Raw genomic sequence first — 13,101 nt, 5'->3', positions numbered from 1 at the left:
ACGCACTCTCAAACAAAGGATATCTATGCAATATTAGAGAAGTTGTCTAGGGATGCAGGATATGTGCCTATAGAGGACACTCTGTTGTATGATGTGGAGGACTATAATGGATTCTTGTGGATGTGCTCAACAGCCAACTTTTGAAGAGGTCATTGATGCTATTCAAGTTGATGGAACAACTCCTTCATTGAAAATCCCATAGTAATCGTTGCATTCAGGTTACCTCCAAGAGATCCTAAAGGCCCTTTCAGGATGCCATAAATAGATAGATTCAAGGATATGGGAACTGTGGTTATGGGAAAAACAGAGTCAGGCACTGTAAGGCAAGGAGACAGCTTAACTATAACGCCAAATAAGGTTCATGAGAAAGTTGTAGCTATTTATCGTGAAAGTGATGAAATAAAGTATGCAAGGCCTGGAGGAAATGTTAGGATGAAATTATCTGGTGTTGAAGAAGATGACATCTCTACAGGCTTTGTTTTGTCTTCCATTTCAAATCCAATTCAAGTAGTGCTGGAGTTTGAGGCTCAGTTACAGATATTAGAACTACTGGAACATAAAGCAATATTTACTGCTGGTTATAAAGCTGTACTGCATATTCATTCTGTTGTTGAGGAATGTGAGATAATGGAGCTGTTAGAGCAGATGGATCCAAGGATGAAAAAGCCAATGAAAAAGAAATGTCTTTTTGTTAAGACTGGAGCAGTTGTGTTGTGTCGCATTCAGGTAAAAGACACTATCTGTGTTGAGAATTTCTCTAGTTTTCCTCGACCTGGAAGGTTCACACTTCGGGATGAAGGTAAAACAGTCGCAATTGGAGAAGTTGTGAAGCTCCTAAATAACATGAATAACTGACGGAAATTCACTGAGACTATCCCTCGGCAATTATTCCATATGCACTAATAGAATGAGTGGGGCCTCGGGGGATTCTTTAATTCATCTTTCTGCACAGATTATGTGAGGCAACCCGTGAAATCGTTTTGATTTTTAGATGCAAGGTGAACATGATGTCAGTAATATTTATGACCAGAACTGTCTTCAAATGAAGAATAATGCAAGGGAAAAATTTCCCTTTTTATGAACTAATGGAGGAATTGCATCATGCCTTTATATTGACCCCAGTATTACCTTAGTATCGTGGCTTCCCCGGCACTCAACTCAACTGGAGATCAGGTCTACTGCATCCCATTCTTTTACTAGTTGGCCCTTTATTCGCTACAGGCGAGGCGAGGCTTGTCTTGGATTGGTCTAAAAAATGGCGTTTCCCTATTTGGAAGCTGTTGTTGGTTTCATGATCTTCATGTACTTCATTGAGACATACCTTGACTTGAGGCAACATACGTCACTTAAGCTTCCTTATCTACCTAAGCCTTTAAAAGGAGTGGTGAGTCAGGATAAGTTTGAAAAATCTCGAGCTTACAGCATTGATAAAAGCCGCTTCCACTTTGTTCACGCAGCAGTGACCATCATAGGAGATTCAGCAATTTTACTTCTTCGAGCATTACCATTCCTTTGGCAGAAATCAGAAGTTGTAGTTGCAAACTTGGGCTTAGATCCTCATAATGAAATCATTCATACACTCATATGTTTAGCAGCTGTTACTCTTTGGTCTCAGTTGATAGATCTGCATTTTTCACTGTATTCAACTTTTGTCATTGAGGCTCAGCATGGATTCAATAAACAAACGATTTGGCTTTTTCTCAGAGATATGGTTGTGGGTCTGGGCTTTTCAGTTTTACTTGGGCCACCAATTGTTTCAGCAATAATCATAATTGTGCAGAAAGGAGGTCAATATTTAGCAATATACCTTTGGGCCTTCATGCTTATACTGTCACTAGTGATGATGTCTTTATATTCTATTCTTATAGCTCCTCTCTTCAACAAGTTCACTCCTCTTCCGGAAGGGGAACTTAGGTTGAATATTGAAAGGCTAGCATCATCTCTAAAGTTTCCGTTGAAGAAGCTATTTGTGATTGATGGTTCAACAAGATCGACACACAGCAACGCATACATGTATGGATTTTACAAGAACAAGCGTATAGTGATATATGACACCTGGATTCAGTAGTGAAAAAATGAGGAGGAAATGTTCTCCAGATTGCCCGCCGGCTCCTTATTTTCCACCTGATCAACCCAGACAATTTCAAAGTTTTGGGTTGAAACTGTGTTTTTGGAATCACACAGCAGTTTCGTAGCGCGCTACGAAACGGCTGAAGATGATTAATGTACAGCAGTTTCGTAGCACGCTGCGAAAATGCTGAAGCTACACAATATAATCTCAGTCAACCGGTTTTGGAAATACAAGCGGGAATTTTGAAAAGGGGTATGTCTACAAGGAATCATCTGAAGCCATCAGCTTTCAACAAGATCAAGACAGCTTGCAAGAACTTTTGCCTACACATATGAAAACGGTGGACAACGTATTAAGGACATGGCATTTTGTCATATCATAAAAGAATTGAAGCATGCATCAGAGAGCTTGAATGCGTTTTCTCTTTGGTTTTTAAAATAGTGGATGACACATCATCAATACAGCCTACAGCAAATCAGAAACATGGCAGCGTTCCATACCTTGGATTATTAAAGACTAAGAAACATGCTGTTATATATTTGAGCAAATTAATGAAAACAAAAGCTGAGAAGCAGGGGACATCTCCTAATACTACGGGGCAGTAAAGGATTCAGTGTTCAAGGTCAATAAGGCGTATTTAACATCCACCTCAGCCAAACTAAAGGAGACCAGGTGTCAAAGAACAAGAAGGAATCATTCTATGAAGAAGATAGAGTTAGAGTCATAGTCAAATTAGAACTCTTTAGAACTCCAGTTAGCTCTAATTGTATTTAATAGTTTGTTGTAAAGCAGATAGGTGTCATCATAGGCAGAATTCGAGTTCCCCTCATGTTGGAGGAGGAAGCTCGAAGTAGTTAGAATAAGGATTTTCTATATATAGCTGGAACATCTATGTAATGAAGGTTGGATATTTTATAAAAAACAGAGTGTTGTTTTGGCTTATGTAAAGAACAGAGTTCAGTAATATAAGTTATATGCTTTTCTTCTCAGGATTCATACAGCATTTCCATGTTCAAGATGTGTTATTTTACTTTGTCCTTCATGTTTTTTTTTTAGTTGCTTAGATGAGTAATCACTCAGAATTCACTTATGCTGCTCTGACTTCCTGTACTCATTTATGAACTGTGGTTTTATAAGAGTTGTATTTTGAACATTTAAATGTCACATGCCCTGACTTCTATGTTAAAGCAATATTGTTATTTACTGAGGTTTGATTGACTCCATAAGCCCAATGGAAACTTATGTAATGTTTGTCCAGCCTTCATATTTGTTAATGTTATTTCAAGAGAGTTAGCCATCTTTTTAATAGTCAAAATCAATAACCCTTTGAGAGAGCCCTCTCAGGCTAAGGAGGCTAAGCCTTAGTCAAAAGATTGGTCTGAAATAGTTACTTGAAGTCTTCCTGGTCAGCAGCCTTCCAGGGCCTGATTTTGAGATAACATTTTGGTGCGTCTGCCGGGAGCCTGAAGTCTATTCATTCCCGAAATCATGAAGCTGAACTTCTGAAGGTAGCAGGAGCTCAGAAGGTTTTTGAGGCTGCAAATCTACCTTGGCGACTCCACACATCAAATAACAAATTAGAAGGTGACTCCACTGCTAGAAGATCAGTAGCTTGATGAAGTTACAAGATGAGTTCCACTGCAAGAATGAATGCCAGGTATGCTCCTATGAATCGGTCTCATATCCCTGGTTTTCCAAATCCTATGCCAGAGGTTGATTGGTTAGATGATCTTCCAATATTCAAAGATGAAAAGAAGGATAATGCTGCTCTCCATTTGGTTAAATTCCATATGCATGTACGCAGTCTTAAGGTTCATTTCCCTGAAGATTGTCTCATGAAAATGTTTATGACCACTTTAGAAGGAAAAGCATGGTCTTGGTATAAAAGTCTGGAAAATGGTTCAATATATTCGCTTGCTAGTTTTCATGATGAATTCTGTGAAATGTATAAAGAAGGTTATCCTTCCTTATTGCTGCTTAAAGATTGCTGTAAACATTCTTTAAATCTTATTCAGTACTTGGAGGATTGTTATGGTGATGATGAATTTATGGATGAAGAAATTTTAGAGGCTCTCCATAACAATGCATTTCAACACCAAGAAGAAAGTATAACATCTCATGAAATGCAGCATGAAGATCAGCAGGGGTTTACTTATGAAAACCATGTTCAATCCTCTGATATTGATGTAGAGATGCAGCAGACTTGTCAGTCTTCGGATCATTATCAAAATGAACATGATTACAAACACCAAGAAGAAATGTTGGAAGAAATTTTTTATGACCTTCAGGCAGAGGAAAAGATTGTTCATTTTTGTAATTTCTTGCAGTAGCTTACACCAAAGAATGATGATAATAATGAGGAAAATTCCATTGTTTGTTGGAATGATTCAGAAAAGCAGTTGGATAGCTTGTCAAATAGCAAATTGGATAGCACATCAAAGGGGTCTTGTGTGGTTGAGAATCAGTGGCCTGAAAATGAAGAGTGTTATGATGATCATTCTTTTCAAAAGGTTTTTATGATAGAACACAAGGAGAGAGTGTTGCTTCCTTTCTCTTTTACAATTGAGGAAGAGTACACTGTTGTTGAAGATCAGTTTGCACAGCCAGAAAGTTACAAGAATCATCAAGCTGATCATGAATTATGGGATCCTATAGCTGAATACATGGAAGAGTTTTACTCTCCAGTGTTTCAGCTTTTCTATGAAGATCAGAGGCAATTTCAGTGGCAGTGGTCATCGCCATATCATAGTGGCTCTGAACTCCGATGCAGTCAAAAAACTCAAATATCAGATAAGACAAATGATTGGCTGCATTGGAAATTTCACATTGATTGAGCTGAAAGAAGTTTGAATTGATAGGGTAGGTAGGTAGGAAAATGCAAATAAGCTCAAGGTTGACTGAGCATTTTTTTTTAGTAGATGTAGATTCCTTTCTCCTACAGTGATCATCAAGCTTAAGCCCGAGGTGAAGGCCCAAGAAGCTTGAAGGGGATGTTTGTCAAGCAAATCCATGTTTGTTATAAAAAGGACAAAGCACTGGACCTACTAGTTCTTAGTGTACCACAAGGGCACACTATCCCAAGTGGAGCCACTGTTATCACTGAAGAAAAATGTTTTAAATCCTGAACATTCATTTTTTAAAAAATTTCTCAAAGGGTTCTTGTGGATGGAAGTCCCGTGTTTCTTCTCTATCAGAGCTGGATTGAGATTAAAAACACAGTGCATACTTCTGTCATAGGAGACCGAACGCACTCTCAAACAAAGGATATCTATGCAATATTAGAGAAGTTGTCTAGGGATGCAGGATATGTGCCTATAAAGGACACTCTGTTGTATGATGTGGAGGACTATAATGGATTCTTGTGGATGTGCTCAACAACCAACTTTTGGAGAGGTCATTGATGCTATTCAAGTTGATGGAACAACTCCTTCATTGACAATCCCATAGTAATCGTTGCATTCAGGTTACCTCCAAGAGATCCTAAAGGTCCTTTCAGGATGCCATAAATAGATAGATTCAAGGATATGGGAACTGTGGTTATGGGAAAAACAGAGTCAGGCACTGTAAGGCAAGGAGACAGCTTAACTATAATGCCAAATAAGGTTCATGAGAAAGTTGTAGCTGTTTATCGTGAAAGTGATGAAATAAAGTATGCAAGGCCTGGAGGAAATGTTAGGGTGAAATTATCTGGTGTTGAAGAAGATGACATCTCTACAGGCTTTGTTTTGTCTTCCATTTCAAATCCAATTCAAGCAGTGCTGGAGTTTGAGGCTCAGTTACAGATATTAGAACTACTGGAACATAAAGCAATATTTACTACTGGTTATAAAGCTGTACTGCATATTCATTCTGTTGTTGAGGAATGTGAGATAATGGAGCTGTTAGAGCAGATGGATCCAAGGATGAAAAAGCCAATGAAAAAGAAATGTATTTTTGTTAAGACTGGAGCAGTTGTGTTGTGTCGCATTCAGGTAAATGACACTATATGTGTTGAGAAGTTCTCTGATTTTCCTCAACTTGGAAGGTTCACACTTCGGGATGAAGGTAAAACAGTCGCAATTGGAGAAGTTGTGAAGCTCCTGAATAACATGAATAACTGACGGAAATTCACTGAGACTATCCCTCGGCAATTATTCCATATGCACTAATAGAATGAGTGGGGCCTCGAGGGATTCTTTAATTCATCTTTCTGCACAGATTATGTGAGGCAACCCATGAAATCGTTTCGATTTTTAGATGCAAGGTGAACATGATGTCAGTAATCTTTATGACCAGAACTGTCTTCAAATGAAGAATAATGCAAGGGAGAAATTGCCCTTTTTATGAACTAATGGAGGAATTGCATCATGCCTTTATATTTACCCCAGTATTACCTTAGTATCGCGGCTTCCCCGACACTCAACTCAATTGGAGATCAGGTCTACTGCATCCCATTCTTTTACTAGTTGGCCCTTTATTCGCTACAGGCGAGGCGAGGCTTATCTTGGATTGGTCTAAAAAATGGCGTTTCCCTATTTGGAAGCTGTTGTTGGTTTCATGATCTTCATGTACTTCATTGAGACATACCTTGACTTGAGGCAACATACGTCACTTAAGCTTCCTTATCTGCCTAAGCCTTTAAAAGGAGTGGTGAGTCAGGATAAGTTTGAAAAATCTCGAGCTTACAGCATTGATAAAAGCCGCTTCCACTTTGTTCACGCAGCAGTGACCATCATAGGAGATTCAACAATTTTACTTCTTCGAGCATTACCATTCCTTTGGTAGAAATCAAAAGTTGTAGTTGCAAACTTGGGCTTAGATCCTCATAATGAAATCATTCATACACTCATATGTTTAGCAGCTGTTACTCTTTGGTCTCAGTTGATAGATCTGCCTTTTTCACTGTATTCAACTTTTGTCATTGAGGCTCGGCATGGATTCAATAAACAAACGATTTGGCTTTTTCTCAGAGATATGGTTGTGGGTCTGGGCTTTTCAGTTTTACTTGGGCCACCAATTGTTTCAGCAATAATCATAATTGTGCAGAAAGGAGGTCAATATTTAGCAATATACCTTTGGGCCTTCATGCTTATACTGTCACTAGTGATGATGTCTTTATATTCTATTCTTATAGCTCCTCTCTTCAACAAGTTCACTCCTCTTCCGGAAGGGGAACTTAGGTTGAATATTGAAAGGCTAGCATCATCTCTAAAGTTTCTGTTGAAGAAGCTATTTGTGATTGATGGTTCAACAAGATCGACACATAGCAACGCATACATGTATGGATTTTACAAGAACAAGCGTATAGTGATATATGACACCTGGATTCAGCAGTGAAAAAATGAGGAGGAAATGTTCTCCAGATTGCCAGCCGGCTCCTTATTTTTTACCTGATCAACCCAGACAATTTCAAAGTTTTGGGTTGAAACTGTGTTTTTGGAATCACACAGCAGTTTCGTAGCGCACTACGAAACTGCTGAAGATGATTAATGTACAGCAGTTTCGTAGTACGCTGCGAAACTGTTGAAGCTACACAATCTAATCTCAGTCAACCGGTTTTGGAAATACAAGCGGGAATTTTGAAAAGGGGTATGTCTACAAGGAATCATCTGAAGCCATCAGCTTTCAACAAGATCAAGACAACTTGCAAGAACTTTTGCCTACACATATGAAAATGGTGGACAGTGTATTAAGGACGTGGCATTTTTTGATATCATAAAAGAATTGAAGCATGCATCAGAGAGCTTGAATGCGTTTTCTCTTTGGTTTTTAAAATAGTGGATGACACATCATCAATACAGCCTACAGCACATCAGAAACATGGCAACGTTCCATACCTTGGATTATTAAAGACTAAGAAACATGCTGTTATATATTTGAGCAAATTAGTGAAAACAAAAGCCGAGAAGCAGGGGACATCTCCTAATACTACGGGGCAGTAAAGGATTCAGCGTTCAAGGTCAATAAGGCGTATTTAACATCCACCTCAGCCAAACTAAAGGAGACCAGGTGTCAAAGAACAAGAAGGAATCATTCTATGAAGAAGATAGAGTTAGAGTCATAGTCAAATTAGAACTCTTTAGAACTCCAGTTAGCTCTAATTATATTTAATAGTTTGTTGTAAAGTAGATAGGTGTCATCATAGGCAGAATTCGAGTTCCCCTCATGTTGGAGGAGGAAGCTCGAAGTAGTTAGAATAAGGATTTTCTATATATAGCTGGAACATCTATGTAATGAAGGTTGGATATTTTATAAAAAACAGAGTGTTGTTTTGGCTTATGTAAAGAACAGAGTTCAGTAATATAAGTTATATGCTTTTCTTCTCAGGATTCATACAACATTTCCATGTTCAAGATGTGTTATTTTACTTTGTCCTTCATGTTTTTTTTTTAGTTGCTTAGATGAGTAATCACTCAGAATTCACTTATGCTGCTCTGACTTCCTGTACTCATCTATGAACTGTGGTTTTATAAGAGTTGTATTTTGAACATTTAAATGTCACATGCCCTTACTTCTATGTTAAAGCAATATCGTTATTTACTGAGGTTTGATTGACTCCATAAGCCCAATGGAAACTTATGTAATGTTTGTCCAGCCTTCATATTTGTTAATGTTATTTCAAGAGAGTTAGCCATCTTATTAATAGTCAAAATCAATAACCCTTTGAGAGAGCCCTCTCAGGCTAAGGAGGCTAAGCCTTAGTCAAAAGATTGATCTGAAATAGTTACTTGAAGTCTTCCTGGTCAGCAGCCTTCCAGGGCCTGATTTTGAGATAACACCCAGAATATAACAAAACAATCAACACTTCATAGATTAAGGTGAATATATGTTTGTGTTGGTTCTCTCTCTCACACACATAATTTTAATTATATTAATCTCAATTTTTTTCAATGTTGTTTTCATGTTACATTGAGTTATATTATGAATCCCCTACATTATCTCCTCCCTGATCTCAATAAAAAAAATTAATATAAAAAATCACCACCACAATAATAATAATAATAATAAATTGAATTAGCATAGATCCATATTTTGCCTCTTTTTATTGTTTATCTCCTCCCATGCTTGATAGGTATGGGGCTAAGATGGATTTACACTATGTTACTAAGAGAAGATATAAAATTTACAACAAAATATGGATGAAATGTATAACATAACACTAAAAAACTAAAATTAAATGATAGTTGAGATCTTTAATGTAAAAGTGAATTTTTTTCTACCATAATCATAAATAGTATACTCATATTACCAATCTTTCTTTTTTTTCATTATTGAGTCATTTTGTCATGATTTATAAAGTATTTGCAATAATGTTCGAGAAATTTGGAAAAAATCTTAGAAAGATACGAGATTCTTTTCTTTTTCCTTATAAGATAGTGATGCCAATGTCATTGCTAATAAAGTTGTATTGTAGAAGCTACAGCTACCCTCCAAAATTTTTCCTTAGCTTCGTTTTGGAGCCTTCCTACCAACCTTTCACAGCAACATGCCTTTCTTCATCAAGTACACAAGCTTCAATGTTTTTCTTGCAGAAAGGAAGCCTGTTTATCATAGTTTGATGCGTCCTCCTCACAAGCTATTTGTTTGGACTTGGTCCAACTGTAAGCTAGGCAGCTCCCTCAAGAAATTGTGTAATTCTGAAGGGAAGCTAGCCTTCCCTCCAGAATTTGCACAATTCAGTGTGGCAGCTTGTTGGACTCCAGAGCTGTGCAATTTTTTCAGTTAGGCTTGATCTAGAAAATTGCGCAATTCCTCCCAGTAGGGTTGGTTAGCCTAGAAATTGCACAGTCCTGGGGAGTAGTCAGTTGCTCTACCCAAAAATTGCACAAATCTCCTAGGTAACCAGCCTAACTCCCTTCCAGAAATGCACATTTTCTCTCGGCAATTGAGAAGCCTCTTGCATGTGCAGTTGAGTTGACCAGTTCCCTCCAGGATGGAGCAAAATTGATTTGCATGCATGGGCTACTTCTCCCAAGGAAGTATGCAATGGCATCCCTTGATTCAAGGATCTACTTTTAGCAGCTGGAGGTTGCATGCAAGGATCATTTTCAAAAACCTCCCACCAAGTGTCGCTCTTCCTAGATTTGTGGCATGCACGTCACATCTTTGATTTTATCAAAAATCATGAACCAGATGTTATAGAGCTCATTCCTCACATCAACCTTGCACCTTTGACATCCCACATCACATATAGGAGTCTTTGACACATTCAAATCATCTGTTTTGGGGTAATCATACCTTCCATGTCTTGTGTTTCATCTCTGGCACTTTTTGTGTTTCGCTTCACAGGAATGTTGTCTGCTTGATTTCAGTGAGCACTTACTATCATTTTGATACATACTAGCTTGTACTAGCACCATTTTAGTTTTCGTTAACATCTCACTGTTGCCGCATGCATGGAATTGTTTTTCTCGAACTGTCACAGATTCAATGACTCGCCTCACCCACATGCATGTTGTTCCATTTTCTGAATCTGTCATCCACTATTTTCATGCATGATCATTCACTTATGTTTACACTCAATATCGCCATGCATTCACATTCACATTTGTTTTCAGTCACCTGTCGGCGGGTTTGGGAAGCCTTGGCCCAGACTCTACCTCACCAAGATAGCATTACACAATCCTCAGAGGGAAGGCTCTGTCTTCCTCTCAGGAAATGTGCATTTCTTCCTAGTGACTATCCTCTAGTCTTGAATTGTGCAATTCCAAGGGACAGTGATTGTTGGCCCAGAAAATTGCCCAATGCAATCACTCAGCCCGCCACCAATGCCAGCTGAGATTGTGCATTGCGCAATTCCATTCGTCAACAGCTAGACTAGACTATGCACTGCCCAGTTCCAGCAGTCAATTAGCCTCCCAACAGCCTAGACTATGCCTTGCGTAGTCTTGGAAGTCAGTCTCCTGACCTCCCAGCGGAAATTGTGAAACCTTCGTGATCAGTCACACAGGTATATTGAAAGTTAGTTCTAAAGTTCATTATGGTTTTCTACTGACATATTACTTTCCATGAGTGTTTCCATGTCTCCATCTATCACAGGTGTTCATCTACCTCTCAATATTATGGGTACAATGGTTTCCAAGAGAGAAGAGTCAAAGACACCGTTCAGATCACACTAGGGATGCCATCGATCAAGTGTCTATGGACTTTCCTACCCACGAAGACACCAAGTTGGTTGTAGATAAGGACATCAAGATATGATGGTAACAACATCATGAACATTAGCTAAAGGAAGCATACCAGGTGCAACAAATGTAAGATGAAGGTTGTTTGACAACATAGAGGCAGAACAAAGTTGCAAGCTCAAGCAGATCCATTGTGGATGAAAGAAACTTGGGAGGCTTAGGCTATAAGGTGACGACACGACATCATGATCCCGTGAAGATAGAGAATGGAACAAAGAAGGAGTTGCATGTTTTGAAGTAGAAACTCAAGGAAGAACGTGAGCTTCACACATAAGTGAATGAGTTGCAGTAGGAACAGAAGCATCAGGGGGTGCAACATGCACTCACAGATGAAACTATGCCCGTACAAGTTAAAGATCCATCCCAGTAACTAGCACGGAGTAGACATGGTGAGAAGTGTTGTTGATTTCATGCAAGAGAACTCAGCAACATGCATGTCATTGTGTGCACACATGCGATCCAACCCATTCAGCACACCCACTGAGGAAAAGACAAGAAGCAAGTCTAACTGGAGCTAAACATGTACTTGACAGTTGATCCACATGACCACTAGCACACACTGGTAGATCAAAACTAACACTATGTATTAGCGTGTTACCAGTTCAGTTGCACCAAGAAGACCATGTGCATGTTATCAGACGAGTTGGATGGAGGAGACATACCAATGCACCGAGATGCAATGGAGGTAAGAGTTCGCTTCAACAAGATGCCACCATGATGTGCATGCACACCATCATGGACAACCAAGATTGGCATCAGCTCACTAGCTTCATGATCACAAGCATGTCAAAGAGTTGGTCTCACCACAATGGACTGAGTGTCAGTGATGTCTTGCATGGCTTGCTCAAGCCATTTTGTCTCACATGAGCACACGTGCATTGTAATGTAACATCTTGTCAAATGGAAGTTCAAGGGTTGATAGTTGGATGTAACAGTCATAGAGTAGATGAAGAGTCATGAGGGTAAATTAACTGTCACAAAGGGGAATGTCAAGGGTCACCCCACCCTTTGCTATAAATAGAACCTCATAACTCATTATAAAGGCTCTTGGTCAGCCAAGCTTCCGATAAGACTATCTTAAAGAGATATTGGATAGTATTGTAATGAGCCTTGGCATCTTCACTGCATAGAGCTAGTACATCTCTTTGGAGGAGCACGCGGTTGTGGTTGTAATGTTCCACTATTGGAACTAGTGGTTGGACATGGATGTATTGTATGATTGGAACTTACACCTCTTAATATAATAGAGCCATCATGTTTCATGCATATCTTGTATTGTATTCTATGCTATCTGGTTTACTCTAAATGATATATGTATTTGTTTTCTTGCACATGCATGTATGGACTATTCTGTACAAGTATGTATGAATATTTTTGAAATGTGCTATTGGTTTAACCATCACATTGGATTGCTTGATAACTTGCTTTCCAGCTTGTGATGCATCTTCGCTCGTATGTTCCCTTCTAAGCCACGTACTATTACCTGTTTCCAAGGGGTGCACTCACCTCACCCTTAGTGTGTTAGAACCTCTCATGCACCTTCCTTTTCTTACTGTAGTTGTCACACCCTTTCTACCAACAGAGTTATCTTACTTGCCTCTATGCAAAATCACAGTCAATGCATTACCGTACGACCCACTATTGGGACTCCTACACCAAATGGTCTGAGGTAAAATTGGGACTTCTTACCAGGGGGAGCCCTTGACATGTTGGCGGGTCCAGCACCATCAACATTTCTGGCACTAGAGGGAGGGGCAGATGACAAGGTGTGTCCTCTCATCCTGTTTTGAACCTTTTCATATCTATCATGGATTCTTGTACTCTTCTCTCTCCATGTTGTTTTTTTGAATCATGAATATGTCACCA

General features: G+C 39.0%; 2 protein-coding genes and 2 pseudogenes across 2 annotated transcripts; all 4 read left to right on the top strand.

Annotated features, from left to right (window-relative positions):
• Positions 1-279: 279 nt before the first annotated feature.
• On the top strand, positions 280-855 carry LOC149193203 (uncharacterized). Its single transcript, XM_089407248.1, has one exon. It carries the CDS (start codon positions 280-282, stop codon positions 853-855), a length of 576 nt encoding a protein of 191 aa, XP_089263374.1.
• A 370-nt stretch (positions 856-1,225) lies between these two features.
• On the top strand, positions 1,226-2,077 carry LOC149193202 (CAAX prenyl protease 1 homolog pseudogene; annotated as a pseudogene).
• A 3,518-nt stretch (positions 2,078-5,595) lies between these two features.
• LOC149193201 (uncharacterized) lies at positions 5,596-6,171 on the top strand. The gene has a single exon (XM_089407247.1). The coding sequence runs from the start codon at positions 5,596-5,598 to the stop codon at positions 6,169-6,171; it is 576 nt and encodes a 191-aa protein (XP_089263373.1).
• A 370-nt stretch (positions 6,172-6,541) lies between these two features.
• LOC149193200 (CAAX prenyl protease 1 homolog pseudogene) lies at positions 6,542-7,444 on the top strand (annotated as a pseudogene).
• Positions 7,445-13,101: the final 5,657 nt, after the last annotated feature.

This window comes from Pinus tabuliformis, chromosome 2_2 (assembly GCF_031772625.1).
Source record: "Pinus tabuliformis cultivar Carrire ecotype Pingquan chromosome 2_2, CPIR1, whole genome shotgun sequence".
Classification (NCBI taxonomy): domain Eukaryota; kingdom Viridiplantae; phylum Streptophyta; class Pinopsida; order Pinales; family Pinaceae; genus Pinus; species Pinus tabuliformis.
The sequence above is the reverse complement of the archived record's forward strand: the minus strand, read 5'-3'. Positions and strand labels throughout refer to the sequence as shown.

Bases quoted from the DNA above. Each gene is read 5' to 3' on its own strand.
- LOC149193203 (XM_089407248.1), top strand. From the start codon at position 280: ATGGGAACTGTGGTTATGGGAAAAACAGAGTCAGGCACTGTAAGGCAA.
- LOC149193201 (XM_089407247.1), top strand. From the start codon at position 5,596: ATGGGAACTGTGGTTATGGGAAAAACAGAGTCAGGCACTGTAAGGCAA.